The sequence below is a fragment of the Rhinatrema bivittatum genome, chromosome 4 (genome assembly GCF_901001135.1).
Source record: "Rhinatrema bivittatum chromosome 4, aRhiBiv1.1, whole genome shotgun sequence".
Taxonomy (NCBI): Eukaryota; Metazoa; Chordata; class Amphibia; order Gymnophiona; family Rhinatrematidae; genus Rhinatrema; species Rhinatrema bivittatum.
The window spans coordinates 476,960,809-476,980,720 of record NC_042618.1 but is presented as its reverse complement, the minus strand read 5'-3'; the positions used below and the strand labels follow the sequence as shown (position 1 = coordinate 476,980,720).

General features: G+C 45.2%; 1 protein-coding gene across 2 annotated transcripts in view; it reads right to left on the bottom strand.

Annotated features, from left to right (window-relative positions):
• CRACR2A (calcium release activated channel regulator 2A) overlaps positions 1 to 19,912 on the bottom strand; it is a 111,641-nt gene that overhangs the window by 44,038 nt on the left and 47,691 nt on the right. For both annotated transcript variants that reach the window (XM_029597315.1, XM_029597316.1), the window contains exons 4-5: positions 10,823 to 10,934; positions 6,206 to 6,389 (exon numbers count right to left, since the gene is read on the bottom strand). In XM_029597315.1, the coding sequence (XP_029453175.1) occupies positions 6,206 to 6,389; positions 10,823 to 10,934 (296 nt within the window). The remainder of the gene's footprint in view (positions 1 to 6,205; positions 6,390 to 10,822; positions 10,935 to 19,912) is intronic.

The window sequence follows — 19,912 nt, the reverse complement described above, 5'->3', positions numbered from 1 at the left end:
GGAGCCTCCATATAGTAGTGGTAAGTTTGAACTTGCTAGGAAGAAGTGCTTACATCTCGAGAGCAAAACCTCTCTCAGCACCGCGCGTTTGACTATTACTAGCTGTTTATATTATAATGTGCTAGTTTTATGATTAGTATTTGTTTGCCCGTGTTAGAACTGTGAGTTTGCAGCGGTCACTTACTCGAGCTAAGAAAGTGAGCGTGCTGGTCCTGGGCATCCCGTTACTAGTTTGATTTCCACTGTCCCACTCACCATCGCCTCATTTTCTGATATACAGATTATCACCCCGACTCGTACAATCTTCAAAAAAAGTCTTTTAGTCATTTAAAATAACATTCAATTAATCCGATTTAGTGACTAATTTGGGTCCTGTTGCTGGTCATTTACTAACTAACATTAATCAACCTAAGTTATCAGAGTTAGCAGCCTGGACGGAAATTTAACACAAGTGCGCAGGCGCCCATAACCCTGGAATTTTAAATCATGTGCGCAGCTAAAATACGCCTATTGCATATGTACTTCACCTATCTTCCTTAGGACTTTGTCGGCTTTAATGTGCACAGGTTTTAATGATGCACAATCGTTAAACCTTTTCCATTGGAAAGAAATCAGAAGAACCAGGGGTGACGAAACGAAACACCAGGGAGGACGACTGAGAACAAACGTCAGGAAATATTTCTTCATGGAGAGGGTGGTGAAGGCCTGGGATGCTCTTCTGGAGGAGGAGGTGAAGACAAAAACAGTGAAAGATTTCAGAGGGGCGTGGGATAAACACTGTGGATCCCTAAAGGCTGGACGATGGAATTGAAGAAATGAGTGCATGGGGGTAACTTGCTGGTGTGGTGGGGGGCCTTACCAATACTGTAAGGTAACTCCATCATTGCTCTCTGCTTCCACGCCCGGGGGAAAAGAGGAAAAGGGGAATTGGATTCAGACAGCAACCGATGAGGGCCCTGACCTTTACGGTGTGGGAAACTGGTTGATGAGGACCACTCTCAGTCCTTGTCCAAGCTTTCAAACTTTTCTTCAGTTAAGTCTTCTGCTTTGAATGGTTTTCCAGTCCAGTCTCGAAACCTGAGCCCCCAGTTAGTCTAATAGTACCTTCATCTCCTCAGAAGCCAAAGAGAAGAGGCTTGAGGAGGGGGTACTGTTAGAAACCTGCCACCTTTCCAGACTCCTCGGCGGCGGACGTTCACTGTGCAGCAGGGAGCCGCCATTGGAGTCTGTACCTGGAACGCCTTGTAGCATGGCCAGTTCCACCAGGTCCATGGCCTCGGAAAACTGTTGGAAAAATGGACGTTTGGGCTGTGGTATGGTTGGAGCATCCGGACGAGCGAGCCTGTATGTCCCACACAGACAGTTGGTAGACATATCCAGATTGCGACTAACTGGAGCTTCACCTATACCAATCGTCTCTCCTGTAGGTTGAGCCCTTAGCCAGAGAGCAAGAGTTCAGATCCAGGCAACGGCCAAGGCAGGCGGCAGGCAGCAAGATCCAGTAGACAGGCCAGAGATTAGGGCAGGCAGCAGATAGGTGTAAGTAGGGTCCAGGAGACAATCACAGGAGGGTCAGAGAACAAGCAGAGGTCAAACCAGGAAGTCAAGCCAAGTAAGAAAGGGTGAGTCAAGGGTGAGGATGGGACAAACCACAACAGAGACTGGGCAGGGGAGACAGACCAGAGCACAGAACCACAGCAGAGAGCAGGAACACAAGCGAACAGGAACATGGGCAGACAATGCAGGGACAAGCAACATGCACTGAGGAGCAGATCACTCAAGAGACCTGTTGCCGAGGCAAAGAATACAGGGCAGAAGTGAATGACACCATCCAAATGCGACTGGAGTAGGCGTGTATATTATGTGCGTACTTGAGCGTACATGCACCTAGGGTGTCCAGCGGCGGGTCCCTGCTGTAAACGCATCCATGTGTGTGTAATGGCAGCGTTTTGGTGGGAGGAAGGAGGCTGGATGCCGGTAGGTTGGAGCAGTTGGGAGCAGGCCACTGGGGACCATGGGTTCTAAACAAAAATGCTATCAGAGATGAGACTGGCTAGTAAATGGGCAACACAATAATACTGGGAGATTACAATTACCCAAGAATCAATTGGGTAACTGTCACATCAGGACGTGCAAGGGAGGTAAAGTTCCTTGATGCCATCAGTGACTGCTTCATGCAGCATCTGGTCATGAAACTAATGAGAGGTGAAACTACATGAGATATTGTTCTCAGTGGAACACAGGACCTACTGCAAGAGATAAAGGTGGTGGATCCTCTTGGCAACAGTGATCATAATGTAATAAAATTTGGCATAATCACTGGAGGGAGAATATTAAGGTAAAGTACTGCAACAGCATTTAACTATTAGAAGGGAGGCTGTGATAAAATAAGGAAATTTGTTAGAAAAAAATGGAAAGGAGCAATCCGCCATGTTAAAAAATTGCCGTAAACGTGGATACTGTTTAAAATTACCATCCTCGAGGCCCAGACAAAATGTATTCCATGTATTAAAAAAGGTTTATTTTTATTTATTTATTTTAAAACATTTGTATTCCACCAATCCACAGATGTTGGTGGATCACATAATACATGCACAATTGTAACACAAAATACAAAAAATAGTAATTAGATTTATTATATTTTGCGTTACAATTCTACAAGATTTTATAATAGTATATTAGAGTTTTAAAATTGCACTGTTAAAATTACCATCCTTGAGGTCCAGGCAAAATGTGTTCCTTGTGTTAAAAAGGGTTAGCAAGAACCAAATGACTGTCGGCATGGTTTAATAGCGAGGTGAAAGACAATTAAAGAGCCAAAAGAGCCTCATTCAAAAATGAGAAAAATAGGGACAAGCATAAGCAGTGGCAAGTGAGATGTAAAAATGTAATTAAGCAGGCTTAAGAGAGAATTTGAAAAGAACTTGCCATAGAAGTAAAAACAGGTAATAAAAGCTTCTTCAAGTGCACTCAAACTTGTTTCGAGTTGTTAAACAGCAACGGATTGTGAAAAACTTCAGGAGGCCTTAGTAAGAGTAGGATGCAATCCTAATGTGGACAAGTGGCGAAGTATGAACATAGGAGAAAAATAATCCCGACTACAGGTACACGATGCTGGATCCTGCATCAGGGGTCACCTCCCAGAGGAAAGACCTCGCAGGCCGCGTGGAAAATACCTCGAAATCTTCAGCAGCGGTCAAAAAAGGCAGAGATTAAAAAACCGGGAATACCTTAATTGCCTTTGTATAGACGAATACTGTCTGCAGTCCTGGTCGCCCCATCTCCAAAAACACATAGCGGACATGGAAGAGGAACAGAGAAGGGCGACAAAAACGATAAAGGGGATGTGAAAGCTCCCCTTACGGAGAGAGGCTGAACAGATCAGGGCTCTTTGGAGAAGAGATGACTGAGAGGGGAGATGATTGAGATTTATAAAATCAGGAGTGGGGTGGAACGGGTAAATAGGGATCGGTTATTTACCCTTTCAAACACCAAGGCTAAGGGACTCTCCATGAAACCAGCTACCAGCACATTTAAAACAAATCATAGGAAGAATATTTTCACTCAGGGCACAATCAAGCTATGGAATCCATTGCTGGAGGACGTGGTCAAGACAACTAACATAGCGGGTTCAAAAGAGGACTGGACAAGTTCCTGAAGGAAAGGTCCATAACCAGTTATGAGCCAGGCACATGTGGGAAAGCCGGCAATTATCTCTGGGAATGAGAAACAAGAAATAGATCAACTATTGGGGATCTGCCGGGTACCTGGGACCCGGACTGACCACTGTCAGACAGGATGCAGGGCTCGATGGCCCTCGGTCTGACCCAGCCTGGCGCTTCTCATGTTCTTATGTAAGGCCTCCCGGAGGCCCTCTGATTCCCCTCCTGCCCCAACAGAAGCCCCTCTGACTTTTGTTCCTTCTGCAAAATAGGTCTGGGCCCGGGAGTCAGCCGAGAGGTGGCTGGGCCCCTCTCACCTTAAAAAAAGATAGCAAGTCCAGGGGGCCATTCCCTTGTGGTCTGGTGGTTTGAAGGGACAAGGACAATGCCCAGTCATTCCTGTCCTGTCTGATGCTGCTTAATAGCGGCACCGGCCCTCGTGAGCCATGCCAAAGTGACATCAGCACCAGATGAGGCAGGGAATGACCGGGGCATCGCTTTTGCCCTTTGAACCACCGAACCTCTATGAAACAGGTAAGTGGGGCCGGGAGGGTCCCTGGCCTTGCTGTTGTCTTTAAGGGGAACGGGGAGTTGGAGGGGCCTGTCTAGGCCTGGACCCGCACATATATTGCAGAAGGGCCAGCCTGGACCTCGGGGCTTCTGTTGTGGCAGAAGGGGGAGCTGTAGCCCCCACATGAAAACAAAACTCCAGAATCTTTTATCTTAGCGCTTCACATAGGTATTACTGCAGAGAGCAATAACTTTTTACACTAAGTGCCACAATTGTTGTAATTCCTACCTATAATATGAGAGAGAGAGAGAGAGAGAGATTAGCTATAAGACTCTCATAATAATTAGGTATTTATATCTCTATAGGAGGCCCACGTAGTTACTTGAGGTGAGGTTTAGGTATTAGTGTAGGGGTTAGGGGCCACTTTGACATTCAAAGTGAGACGTATGAACAGAACAGTGCTCTCCTGTGAAGATTTGATGACCCTCGGAGTGAGGAAACTCACTCAAAGATGAGATTGGTGCAATGTTCTCTCAACCTAGCTTGATGGACTCTCTACCTGGGTAACATCAAGCTAGGTTGAGAGAACATTGCACCAATCTTATCTTTGTGTGAGTTTCCTCACTCTGAAGGTCATCAAATCTTCACAAGAGAGCACTGTTCTGTTCATACGTCTCACTCTTAATGTCAAAGTGGCCCCTAACCCCTACACTAATACCTAAACCTCACCTTTGAGTAACTAGATGGGCCTCCTATAGAGGTATAAATACCTAACTACTATGAGGACCTTATAGCTAGTCTCTCAGTCTCTCTCTCTGAAGACTAAAAATGCTGTGTGTGAAAACATTGCAATAAAGCCATGTTGCACAGCTTAACACAAATGGAAAAGGTGCAGTTATTTCCCCATGTTAAAACTATGCGATATGGCTTTGCAAATTGCAAAGCCAGCCCACTTGGCCAGAAATCCTGCCCCAAACTCCACCCCTTTTCTAAATTAGCATCGCACCATGCGTTAAGGCGTTTTTCGCATGTGAAAAGCCCATAACGCGGCTTGGAAAATAACCCCCTTAGATTGTGAGCCCTCTGGGGACAGAAATACCTTTAGGACCTGAATGTAATATAAAAATAAATAAGATGCCATTTTCCGCTCGTTCCATTCAGAATGAACCAAAAATGATCTAATTTGTTCCATTTTACCCATTCAGGTAAAACCAATGCACTTCCCCTAGGCCACAGTGGTGCAGTCCTGGGCTGGGTTAGAGTGTCTTGTTGTCTCTCGTGTAGCGTGTGGAGCATGGAAGGGACAAACCTGTCTGTCTCCCTATTGCTCATATATTGCAGTAACTACAGAGGGACAGACAGACAGTTCCCCGTGGTGGTGCTTCTGATACAGCACTAAAAGTAATTGTTCCTGGGGAATCCGGCCAGGTAGTGTCCCCACTCTGAAGGGAGTAAACCTCCTCTCACCCCAGGCCTGCCTTTCTATCTGGGAAGGAAGACCCTGATCCAAGTTCATGGTGAACAAAGATAAACAGGAACAGCGAGAAGGGCCAAGCGGATGCCTCGCTGGAGGCAATCGTTCAGTGTGGAAGGAGCTGCCCATTTGGTGCTGTGTTCCAGTGATCCTGGAGCCCGGAAGAGTTCGGGAGAAGAGGAGAAGGGTGTAGGAGAGATTTAAGCATCTGAAGTACCAGGTACACGACAGAGTCCTTAGAAGTCAGGAAGACCAGCATCAGTCCAAGGGACACCTTAAGCAGCACACGTGGGAACGAGGGAATCCCAGGAGGGAGGATCCGCACCCGTCAGTTCATGCCCTGTAACTGGATTTCTCATGCCTAAGACTGTAAATTGCCATTTTGTTGAAACTGCAGTATCTGTCAGTAAATACTTTCAATTTTTGGAACACCATACGTTTGCCAAGCCTTTCCCCTAAATGCCTTGGGCTCTGGAGGTTAATCCTCCCCCCACTCTGAGCTGGGACTCAGCCCTGGGACTGAGCGTGCCCCTCAGAGAACGGCTGCAAGGTACTCACTCTTCTAGAACCCGGTTGGCTCCCAGGCTGTCCACCAGGTTGTAGAACTGCAGGTCTTCGTCGTCTTGCTCCTTGCGCAGGCTCTCCTCCCACTTGGACTGATAGACGCTCTCAAAGTGCAGCTGCCTGGTGTGCTCCTCGCAGCCTTCGTTCAGCGGAAGGCTCTCTCCGGAGAGGAACTGACCTGCGGTGTTAAATTATTGGCATGGGGTCAAGCCGCTTACAGAACGGACCTCAGGGCGGCCAGCAGACGGAAGAACATAAAACAGAACAACGCCATTGACCAGGTGACCTTAGCACCTTAACTCATATTCTCGTCATGCTTGCTTATTATAACAGGATTGAGAGGCAGATATTAGCAGCAACAGTAGGAAGACTTTCCTGCTCAGTCTTGTTAGCTTCCTATTTAACGCTGCTTGTTTTATGCTTTGCTGTACTATAAAGTGATTCTAGCAGACTGAATGTTACAAATCTGATACAACAGCCGTGCTAGTTTAAATGTTATTTTCTATTTTTCTTGCTAAAAAAACAAACATTAAAATCTTTTCTTTTCAGCAAATCTGTTTTTAAACAGTGAACCTTACTGCAAAGCCCTCAGTTCATACAGATCTTCTTTATTAGTCTTACATTCATAATTCAAAAATAAATGCCAGGAGCAATGCTAGTTTTGCAACATTTTTCACGAATACTGTAAAATTCTGTGGCTCTGATAAAATCTGCTCTTTCCTATCATTTACTGCTGCCTTTGTTCTGGCTCTAGCCCTTATTGAGCCTCACCCTGGCACAGTACAGCTAATTCTCAATTCTGGTTGCCACTTTCTCCTCTGCTGCCCTCAATGACTCCTGATCCATCCAAGGTCTTCTTTCAAACTCTGATCTATGGCCTCCTTTCCTTCTCACTTGAATGCCCTGATTGATCTGCAAACTCCAGCTCGGTCCTCCTCTTGCCTCCATCTCTCCGGTGCCGAGACCCAACTGCAAGCCTCCATCTCTTGCATTTCAGCCATGAAACCAGCTCTTCAATCCCACTTCCTCTCTTCTGCCTACTGTATGAGTCTGCACCTTATCTGGCTCTGTCCTTGGCTTACTGTTTTTATTGCATCTACAATGTGATTATTCTTTGCAAATGTGTATAGGTTTAAAGGACTACATAAAATCCCCAAATTCAATAAATAAATAGTCAGAGAAGCGACTGAAGCCAGCTGTGGAAATAACATAACATCCAAAGTTTGTAAAATCCAGTTCTCTCAACCTAGCTTGATGGACTCTCTACCTGGGTAACATCAAGCTAGGCTGAGAGATCATTGTACAAATATCATCTTTGTGTGAGCTTCCTCACTCCGAAGGACATCAAATCTTCACAAGAGTGTACTGTTCTGTTCGTACGTCTCATGTCTGCATGTCAAAGTGGCCCCTAACCCTTACACTACTACCTAAACCTCACCTTGAGTTACTAGGTGGGCCTCCTATTGTAGCATGAATAGCTGCTTACTATGGTGCCACCCCCAGAGGTGCTCTCTCTCCCTTCTCTCCCCTCACATCTCAGGCCCTTCCCCAGCCTAAAAATGCCAAAAACACAATTTACAAAAAAATCACAACTTGTGTTATGGGCATATCGTACAACTTAACGCAAATGAAAAAGATGTAGTTATTTTTGGCGTTAAAACTATGCGATATGGCTTCACGAAGGCAGCCCACTTTTACAAAAATCCCACCCCCGACTCCTCCCCTTTAGAAATTAGCATTGCACCATGGGGTATAGTGTTTTTCGCATACGTTAAGGTGTTTTTCGCATGCAAAAATGCCTTAATGCATGCGAAAACGCCATAACGCGAGTTGGAAAATAACCCCCTTAGTGAGATGTTTGTGATATTGTGGTAAATAGATTGGTTTGGGAGAAAGCTGGATTAATTTCTAGGTTATAATACCTTTTATTGGTCCAACAATAACAATTATCTTTATCTTTTATTTAAATTTATTAATCACCTAAAAGAAACCTAGGCGATGTACAGCATAAAACATACATAAAATAATAATTCTACATTACATACATATATCAGCAAATATACTTGAACTTGGACAGACAGTGGCCAAATCAGGAGATGCTTGCAATAGTGCCACAGTTTAGTAAAAAGCCTGCTCAAACAGCCATGTTTTTAATAGGGATTTGAACGTTTTTAAACTGTCTGCTAAGCGCAGTTCCACTGGAAAGGCTTAGGTGCCACAACAGAAAAAGCACTGTCCCTGGTTGTACACAGCCTGGCATGGGATGGTGAAGGCACATCAAGAAGGCCTCTTTGTGAAGAGCAAAGTTGTTGGGTGAGGCAGTATAGATGTAATAAAGCATTGCCCCATGAAGAAACAGAGTCAGAAATCAATGTATATGTAATGACTGCGATTTTGTAACCAATGTAAATCCACCAGGACAGGGGAATGATATGATCCTGTCTTTTGATTCCGGAAATGAGATGCGCAGCTGCATTGACTAGTAGTTGTAAGAGTTACAATAATCTACTATGGGGAGAATCAATGCTTGAAACTATCGTTCGAAAATCAGCTTTTTCCAAAAGATGTTTAAGACCACACAAGATTCTTAGTTTGAAGAAACCAGGCTTTATGAAATTTTTAACATGAGAGTGGAAAGATAGCAGAGGATCAATTAGTACACCAAGGTTGCATATTGAAGTGTTTAATGAAAATGAGGTATTTCAATGGAAACTGAAGATAGCAAAATCTTGGAAGAATCCAAACAAATTGTGTTTTGGAGAAGTTCAAAGATAATTTATTGAAAAACAGCCAACATTTGATGGAAGATAGACATAGATCAACTAGTTCAACAGTATCATTTCAAGAAAGGCGGACTCGATCAAAAAATTGAATGTCATCCGCGTAGAGTTTATATCCATCACAGAATCTTATAAAGGGGCATTAAATAGATGTTAAAAAGGATCGCTGAAAGAACCAATCCTTGAGGCAAACCAGTGGAAACTTCAGACCAAGAAAAATGTTTATGATCATATTCAACACATTGAAAGCGGTCTGATAAGTAGGAATGAAACCACTGAAGAACTAAGCCATCAATACCATATTCACATGGATGATGGAGGAAGATGGAATGGTCGATTGTATCAAAAGCTACAGTGATGTCCAGAGAAACTAAAATATATGTATTACCTGAATCAAGGCCTCTTCTGAAAGTATCTATTAAGGACAATAAAAGAAGTTCTGCACTAAGCGACTTCCTAAAACCAAATTGATGAGGATCCAATACCTGATGGGTCTCAGCAAAGTTAGTTAGTTGAATGAGGACAACACTCCTCATTCAGTCAGTTTGGCAAAAAAAGGCAATGAGGAAATGGGCTGATGGCTAAATCTGATGGATTGAGACTAGTTTTTTTCAAAAGAGGTTTAACTGACGTTTTCTTAAGAGATTTCAGAAAAACTTCTTTAGATAGTGAAAGATTAATTAGAGATTTGATGGAAGGTATTAAAGCATTGTAGATGTTCTTAATAATTGAGACACTGCAGGGATTCAGTGCGCAATAGGATGGATTCAATTTAGAGATCACTTAGTTGAGTTCTAACGTTGAAGTTGAGTCAAATTCGATCCAGAATGACTCAAGAGTTAGTCCAATTATCCAAGAAGGATGGGTCTCACGAGCTCATGTACATCATTGGAGTGAGATTATTCTTATGTGGGCCAATGAAAGACATCACTACCCGCAGAGACCCTAACATGTATGAGGAGATAGGTGAACAACAACGAGTGCAGTACGACACCAATCAGTGCGGAAACTCCAGAAATGAGCTGCCCTATTAGGTGAATACAGTACATGGAGGTCCATATTCCAACACATTTAGCTAGATAACTAAGACGTTATCCAGCTAAATTAAAATTTGCTGGCTAAATTCTAGCTGGATAACTATTTATTGGGCTAGAATTTGGCTGGATAAGATGGGGCGTTCCAGAGGCTTTCCAGGGAGGATAAGATATCCAAATAAGTTATCTGGCTAAATCTGGTCGGCCCTTACACCTGTCCTAATGTTAGCTGGATAAATGCTAACTTTAGGATATCTGGGTATTCACCACTGAATATATAGCACCAGTTAGCCAGATAAGTTTATTCAGCTAGTTAGCAGAGCCGCACAGCAGTTGAATATTGACCATAATATTGCTATGATCTTTAACAGGAATGAGCTTATCCTGAGCTAGCTCTTCTGCGAAGGAGGATTTCAACCCCCTGCAAAGCCGTCATGCAGGAGAGAATTCCACTGATATGGCCAAGGAGTTTAATGTTTTGGTTTATTTATGAAGAAATTGTACTTTTTCTGAAGAGTAGTTGGAATTCTGAATCCACAGAAGCTGTAGAGGGCAAGACGAGGATTGTCTCAGTCAGGCGAGGTTCACCAGACAGGCGGCAGTCCTTAGATTTGATTACTCACCCTTCCAAACCCGAGCTCAAAGCGAGCTGCATTCAGGTATAGGAGGGTGGGTTTTCTTACACAGTCTCATGATACAGTACACAAAGGCAAAATGAAAAACTGAAAGAGATTTTGTCACTCAGAAGCCTTTTTGTTAGTTGGTTTTGGATGATACGGATTCATGCAAGCACTCACTGAATCCTGTGGTGAACTCCTCCAGGGAAAGAGAACCATTTCCATCAGCATCCAAGGTATCAAAGACTTTCTCCAGCTCCTCCAGGCTAAGAGGGAGCTCGCCATGCAGCCTCTGAAATTAGAAAAATATCTCCAGATGTATTTTTACTTGTCTACATGGAAGATCTGAAGTATTCTAAACAGTCATCTCGTGCCTTTCACTAAATAAGAGTTTCGTTTATTTCTAGTTAATCCACTTGAACCCACAAGTTAATTGTGGAAACCTCTCCTCTCGGAGTGAACAGTGCAAATAAATCAGTATTCTGCACCTAAATATTATATTACATCCTCCATAAAATCAGAAGGTAGATATATTTGACACCTTTATCTTTGAAAATTGTGAGTTGCATTATTTGCCTTCCAACTCACAAAAGAATGCTTTTTCCAAAGTTGGCGCCACAAATTCACCGAGTACAGAAGCTTCACATGGAAGCTTGGGGCATGATTCATTAGGGCTTCTCCCCTCCTGTGTGCACGGGAATCAGACCCTGAGTGGTTACTGTCGTGCACCCTGTTCATATCAAGTCTCAATGTGCTATCTTTCTGTTTGGAGACAGTCTGGGTCTTGAAACTGGTTCCATGGAAAAGAAAAAGGAAAAGCCCATAGATTATTTAAATAGGATCATCATCATCTTCGTAGACATGCCAAGAAGCACCCAAGCTCAACCAAAGAGCTTTCAAACATCCAAGGAACCTGTGACCAGAAGGGCCTCTGTTATGAGCATGGACATGCAGATTGCAGCATCATGGCTTAGATGTTCTTTCAGAGTTTCAAAATGCAACATGATCTACCCCTGACTCTGCAGAGACCGTTGAGGTGGCAGAAAAAAACGACAACGGAAGAAACCAATAAACCCATGCCTCAGATCTCTCTTCCTTATCTACTCGTTTGGTGATGCTACGTTGGTTTAAGTAGCAGAGGGGATTTTTTGACCTGTTCTTTTTTTAACCTTTATGTCTCAGTCTAAGTTAGGTCTCGTCAGTCTCCTGAAACATAAAAGCAGTAGATTTTATTAAAAGGGCTTTGTATATTATAACTGCATACCAGATGTGTTAATGATTAAAGATCTGTAATGTTTCTTCCTTATCTCCACTTGCATTCTGTGGGCTTATACTTTAACATTTGACCAAGGGGTAGATATTTACATAGATGTTTGACAGCTGTGATATTTAAATTTGCTTAATGGGAAGAATGGTACACATCATAATATCTGGAGAGAAACCAAGTGTGCAATTGTATAGTTACATATTACATGGAAAGCAGAATTTTTTTTTTTTAATTAAATTAAATTAAATTAAATCCTAATGTTACTGTTTCAGGTTGCCATTGTTTGACTGTTAGAGTGTCTGAATCTGTTAGTCTTTCAGCGCTGAGAGGTCAGAAGTGTTTAGCTGCATCGTGCCAGTCTAATTCCAGAGCAGCTTTTCATCTTGTGTTTAAATAATGCTTCATGAAAGTTTATTTAATGATTGCTCAAATACAGGTGTTTGTTTATACAGTGTTCATTAAAGATAGTCACTAGTGGTGCAGAAGTGCACTGAAGAGAGACAGAAGACATGATTCTCATACTACAAGGTGGTGGATGAATGCACGATGCTCACACTGCAAAAATCGATGAATATACGATGCACACTGCAGAGTGATAAATGCATGATTTTCACACTATGGAATGATGGATGAATGCACAATGCTCACACTGCAAGGTGATGCATGCACATTTCTCTCATTGTTGGGCAATGGATGGATGCATTATACTCACACTGAAGTGATGGTTTATTTATTTATTTGTTTTTTTTTTATATACCGACATTCGATTTGGTCTATCACATCGGTTTACAGATTAACTCATGGAATAATATGACAACGGTGTCTTATTATTATTTCATAGTACCAGAGAACCTTAAGTAACAAATTGGAACTTATGTTTCATATACATTGAAACTGTGTAACTTAAGTAACGAATTGGAATTTCGATTGGATTATTTCGGGCGATTGAGAGGAGTGGCTTGAGGGAGTTGTAGAACTTGGGTGGAAGGGGGGGAGAGGAGAAGGATGGGCACAAGGTGATCAGGTGGTGTCATTAGCGCGCAGGTTGGAAGGCTTTCTGGACTAGCCAGGTTTTTAGGATTTTCTTGAAAGACTGGGTTGAGGTTTCTAATCTGAGTTGTGTGGGTAGTTTGCTCCATAGTGAGGGGCCAGCTATTGAGATGGTGCGTCCTCTGGTTGTGGTAGGATGGGCCAGTTTGGCGGATGGAATTGTCAGCAGGCCGGTGTTCCTGGATCGGAGGTCTCTTTGAGAGTCGTGAGGGTGGAGGGCGTCTGTGGGTTATGGGGAGCCAGTGGAGGTCTTTGAGGATGGGTGTGATGTGGGCGGAGCGCTTGTTGTTTGTGAGAGATCTGGCTGCTGCATTTTGCAGTAGTTGAAGAGGTTTGAGGGAGGATGCAGGGAGCCCGAGGAGGAGGGAGTTGCAGTAGTCCAGCTTGGGGAATATGAGGGGTTGCAGTACTGTCCAGTAGTCTTGGTTGAAGAGGAGGGGTTTGAGTTTTTGGAGGACTTGTAGTCTGAAGGAGCCCTCTCTTATTGTTGCATGCACTATTATCGCACTGTGAAATGATAGTTGAATGCACTATTCACACTGTCTATATTTATTCATATTCTGCTTTTTGGCACTTCCAAAGTGGATTGCATTCAGGTACCGTAGGCATTTCCCTATCTCCAGGGACAGTAACTTAAACAGGCACATGTGTGCACATTCGTTGGCTTGTGTCAAGGGACGTGGCCATTTTATAACATACACGCGTGTGTTATAAAATAGCCTATCCTCACACGTGCACGCAATTTTAAGTGAACACGCAACTATGCATGCAAATGCCACTTCTACCACATAAGTAGGTGGATTTTAAAAAAACACACGTGTGACGCAATTCAACGTGTGAATGCAGTTTGCCCAGGTAAGGGACAGGACTTCCAAACACCACTAGTTTAATCGCCTCCCTTCTCCCCTGTTACCCCCGACCCTTAAAACCCTGCCAGTCTGACTATTTCTCTTTATTTTATAACTTACGTGTCATCCATAGCAGAAGGAAATTTACATGGCGGGGGACCCAGGTGCGCACAAGGTTTTACAAGCTGATGTCAAGGTAAAATTCAGGTAACGCTCCTGCCCCGTGCACACCCCTCCCCCTTTTTAGAACTTTTCATTTGTGTGCATAACGGGAGATACGCGCATACACGGGCAGCTTTGAAAATCCGCTCAGCGCGCGCTGACCCAACTTGTGTGTGTATCTTGCGGTTTTGGCACGAGCCAGGCTTTTAAAATTTACCTGTAAAGGCCTGATTTACTAAGGCTCTTCTCCCATTCTATATCGAGGGGAAAATGCTGAGTAAATGAGGCAACAGAGGATAAAGTGACTTGCCAAAAGTCACAAGAAGCAGCAGTGGGATTTGAACCCAGGTTCATAGCCCACTAGGCTACTCCTCCATTGTGAAATGATAGCTGAATGCACTATTCTCACACTGGAATGCACTATTCTCACACTGTGGAGCGATGGTTGAATGCACTATTCGCACACTGTGAATGCACTATTCTCACACTGTGAAATGCTAGCTGAATGCACTATTCTCACACTGGAGCGATGGTTGAATGCACTATTCTCATACTGTGAAATGCTAGTTGAATGCACTATTCTCACAATGTGGAGTGATGGTTGAATGCACTATTCTTACACTGTGAAATGCTAGTTGACTGCACTATTCTCACACTGTGGAGCGATGGTTGAATGCACTATTCTCACACTGAGAAATGATAGTTGAATGCACTATTCTCACACTGAGAAGTGATGATTGAATGCACTATTCTCACACAGTGAAATGCTAGTTGAATGCACTATTCTCACACTGTGGAGCGATGGTTGAATGCACTATTCTCACACTGTGGAGCGATGGTTGAATACATTAGTCTCACACTGTGGAGTGAAGGTTGAATGCACTATTCTCACACTGTGGAGCGATGGTTGAATGCACTATTCTCACACTGAGAAGTGATGGTTGAATGCACTATTCTCACACTGAGAAATGCTAGTTGAATGCATTAGTCTCACAATGTGGAGCGATGGTTGAATGCACTATTCTCACACTGTGGAGCGATGGTTGAATGCACTATTCTCACACTGAGAAGTGATGGTTGAATGCACTATTCTCACACTGAGAAATGCTAGTTGAATGCATTATTCTCACACTGTGGAGTGATGGTTGAATGCACTATTCTCACACTGTGGAGTGATGGTTGAATGCAGTATTCTCACACTGTGGAGCGATGGTTGAATGGACTATTCTCAAACTCTGGAGTGACAGATGGTTGTCTTCTTTGATACAGAAATGATGTTGTCTCCAATCAGCTTTTGCTGTTCTCTTTTTTCTTCATTACAATGGGGCGCAGCTTTATAGAGGTAATTAGTCTCTGCTACCTGAATATCTACAAAAGAATATTCCGGTCAGAGCCTCATTACAAGTGCAGGAGATAATGAAGTGCAATAAATGGGATTTTATAGTGTTTTTGTTTTCTTCTGGGGAGGGCATGTCGATGTGTAATTAATGTATTGTGATCAGTGGGAATCTGGAGCCATGGTAATTATATTTCCCAGGTTCCCCGGGCCACTCTCCTCACTGACGCACGGTTTGTAAACGCATTCTTTCTTGTTTTTCACATTTCCTAAACAACTTTAAAACAGTTACAAAATGATTAGCATGGCGATCCCGCACGTAATCACACATGGAATTGGAAGTCAAATTAATAATTATACCATAATCTTGTAGAAAAACAAGATGTAGTTATGTGAGCCATAGATCCCTGCCCCTGAGGGCTTACAACACCAGGGCTCTCTTTACTAGAGGCCAGATGTTGAGCACTGGGCAGTTAAGTAACTCAGCTGGATACGACTTATCCGGCTAAGTTACAAGGGATGTTCAGCGTCATGGTGCAGGCCCGGCGCCACCAGGTGGGCAAACCGTGCAACTGCATGGGGCGGCAGACCCAGTGGGACAGCGTTGGAAGAGGGGAGAGGCCCGTGCTGCTGCCAGTGGACGCGATCCCACCGGCGGCGGAGGATTTCCTCTTTTTCTGCTGCCGGTGTATCGGGTCCGCCGCCTGCAGATAAAGCAGGAAGCAGTTTCATGGCCGGGTGGGGGGGGGAGGGTGTCTCTTTGATGCCGTGTGCCGGCCACGCACAGCAGGAAGGTTGGTGAGGCCGTGGTGCAGCTCATCCCAGCACGGCCTGAAGAAAAATTCACGTCTAGGTGCCCCTCCTCCTTCCTGTGTGGCTGGATAAGTGGCTTCCCTGGCCACTGATTTTCAGCAGACTGCTAGGTAGCTGGATAAATCCTACCTAACCGGCTATCGAGCCAGCGCTGAACGCACTTTCAGTATCAGGCCCTTTAGTAAAAGGACCCCCTTAGTTTGTATCTGAGGCAAAAGTGAGGGTGAAGGGACTTTCCCCAGGTCTCATGGAGCATCGGTGGGAGGAGCAGGATGTGAACCCTGGTTTTCCACAATTCTCACTCTGACAGCAAGAGAGACATCCAGTATCCAAGGACGCTTCGTACCAGCTCACAGGTATCGTGAGGAAATAAAATCCAGAGTTACCTCATCCTGAGGGCTGAATGTTAAAGGCCCATGTACGCCAGTACCCGGGCCCTGCGTGAGCAGCGCCTGTTTTGAAAGCTGCAAGCCACGAGCGTATGTGCACCTGTGCGAACTAAGAGAGAAGGAATGTGGAGCCGGAGGAGTCAGAGGTGTTCCTGGCTGGGGCCAACAGTCCCGTGTGTAAATCCGCAGTTTAAATCCGGCGGCCGCGGCGTGCGACGGGGCCGTTAGCTGCGCGTGGAGGCGCAAGTCTGAATAAAACTCTTATTCAGATCTAAATCGACAGGGTGAGGGGTCCGGGTCAGCTGTGGCGAGTGCAGGCCGAAGAACCAGAGGGGTCTGGATGATCTCGAGATGGACTGGGCAAACTGGCGCACTGACTGGTAAAACTGGGAACGGCCTTCACGCGAGCATGTTTTTAAATCCTCTTATCTGCGCGCCTCAAAGCCGACAAAGTCCTAAGGAAGGGATGGGAAGAACGTTTGCTCCAGTAACTGCTTAAAATTAGGAGCAAACATAAGTGCAGTGGGCGTATTTTAAATCTTACGCACGCAACATTACACACAGTTTAAAATTGCAGCGTCTGTCTGCTCTCACGCCCATTCTCCCTGGGAGGGTAATTTTGCGTTTTTCAGATGTGGAAAGAAAATCATGGCGTGGAATTTTATGAGCTGCCTCCTGCCGCACCGATCACATGATAGCCACTGCGGAAGAATAGCGGCCCAGCGCAGCGGTCACACGCCCCCTGCTGGCAGGGCTGCACTATCTTCAGATTTATTCCCAAAACTAAAAAAAAACCAACTTAGCTTCACTTTCTTTGACCAACTTTATTGTGACTTCGCAACAAACCTGTAAGCGTGACCGCCGAATGCCTTCTACGGTGCTCTGTCAGTTCTATAAGGGCACGTATTTAGTAATTCAAAACCTATCCACATCTTTGACTAGCTTTACTCTGGAGGCATTTTTTTCCTTCCAAAGTAAAAAGGTGGGAGCAAAAATTAATCAAGATTTTACTATTTTGGGGCATAAAAATGGAGAATAGTTCAAAATCTGGATGCATGAAATTGTTTGAATTCCAAAAATGGAAATCTAACTCAATCCTCCATAACGACTGCTTCTGAGTGCCCCGGTGGTGGAGTTTCAGGATAGTAATAGTGAGCCGTGTGACTGATCTACGCATGCAGGCGCCATGTTTGAACTTACAGACCTGAAACGCTGCTCTAAAACTGCAGTATGCACTCTGTTACTGAGCAGGAATGAGTAAGTAATGCAGAACAGGAAGTGGCCTGACGGGACCACGTGTGCCTCTGCTCCCGTGTCAGGTGTCACATGTTTGAACTTACAGACCTAAAACGCTGCTCTGTTACTGAGCAGGAATGAGTAAGTAATGCAGAACAGGAAGTGGCCTGAAGCTGAAGGGACCACGTGTGCCTCTGCTCCCGTGTCAGGTGTGACATGTTTGAACTTACAGACCTAAAACGCTGCTCTGTTCCTGAGCAGGAATGAGTAAGTAATGCAGAACAGGAAGTGGCCTGACGGGACCACGTGTGCCTCTACTCCCGTGTCAGGTATGACATGTTTGAACTTACAGACCTAAAACGCTGCTCTGTTCCTGAGCAGGAATGAGTAACTAATGCAGAACAGGAAGTGGCCTGACGGGACCACGTGTGCCTCTGCTCCCGTGTCAGGTATGACATGTAGGCAAGTCCATTCTCCACAATGGGAAACCCACCAGGCCACGAATAGCCTTAGTGCCAACATGAGCCCCTCAGCCTGGATCCTCAGCCTCGCTAGAGGTGAATGCTGCATTCAGCTACAATTTTCTTTCCACAGACCAAGACAGAAAACCTTCCAGACGGGGGACCTCATTAACAGGCCTTTACCTACCTCTGAAATTGTTCCACGTCTTCCCTCTATGTGAAATAGACAAAACCCTTCAATTTTTCCAAAAGAGCTGGTGTGTTTTTTTCTGCTCTGGATTTATTATACTAGATGCAGCTTAGCACATCTGGTGCAAGGAGAGCCTTCATTCACCCCTGTATCTGCTACAAACCTCAGAGGGCACAGCCCATGGCTCTCTCCCAGGTGTCACGGTTGACTCTCTCCCCCGGCTGGGCCTGTGAACCCTGCCTCTGCAGCCTCTCCAACCCCGACTGGCCCGACGAGCAGAGGCTGGCCTCAGGAACCTCTGAAATTTCTAAGATGAACTCCTAACATTTTCCATTGCAATGTCATTTGCAGGAAGCAATCCTGTGGCTAGGACCTGCCCTCAAGGTGATGTGGTATCCTCTCGCACCGAGAATAGGTCTCTAGTAGTGCCCTGTGCCCAGGAGGGAAGGGTTAGGACTGTTGCAGTAGGTGATTCGATGATTAGGAAGGTTGATAGCTGGTGGACGTGAGGCTCGCTTGGTAATGTGCCTGGCACTTTCCTCTAAACAGCAGATCTGCGAGGCTTTGCAGTGGTGGCTCTAGCTAGACCTTCTCCCTCGCCTTTTCCCTAATACATTTACTTCCTTGTGATGTCGTCATCAGCAGCATTAGGCTTTTGGGAAGGCCATGCACCGAGCCCCCTCTCCAGCCCAGCACCCCACATTCATGGCTGCCGTGCAGCGGCGTGAAGCCTGCATTGTGAGGCGGGCTGGGGGGCTGGGGGGGGATTTAGTTACATCCTTCATGGCAGGAGGATCTTTTTCAAAAAAGGTCACGGGGTCAGTTCTCAAACAATGCTCAGGGTTTCACCTAGGTCCCTAAATGTAGGTGGATTTTCAGCTGAATTTAGGGGCCCTAAGTTAAGTCGCCTGGATTTAGGCTCCCAGGTTAGGTGCCTGGTGCTGAGGATCCGTGCTAAGGTCCTAACTGTGTCCCCGCCCTCACTCCGACCCTGTGGCCCTCCCACGTTTTAGGACCCTAAATTTAGCCGTTCAGCCGATTTAGGTGCCACATTCCCAGAGTTAGGAAACTGAAATCTCACCCCTGAACACCAGAAATAAGAATCGGGCTTCAAAGGCAAAGCTTGGGCTAGCCCGGTGGCCAAGTGGCTCAGTGGCCGCGCTGCGCACTGTTAAGTGGAGGGGCCAGGTCTTCCACGTCTTTGGCCATCCAGAGATAAGGATGCTGCAGAGGCGGCGCTCGCTACCGTTTGCGGGGAGGGGAGGGTCCCAGTCATTGGGCATTGGTGACTCCTGGTAATTGGATTTCGGGTCTGTGACCGGAGGTTTCCGAGAGGAGCCCCTTTCCCCTCCCCCCCCCCCCAAAAGAAGGGTGCAACATTAATTGGCTGCTTCTCTGCAAACACAAGCACAGTGGCAGACGCACGGCTCGCGTGAGCTACCAAAGAGTATTACATATCCGTGAGTATTACATATCCCTGAGTATTACATATCCCTGAGTGTTACATATCCGTGAGTA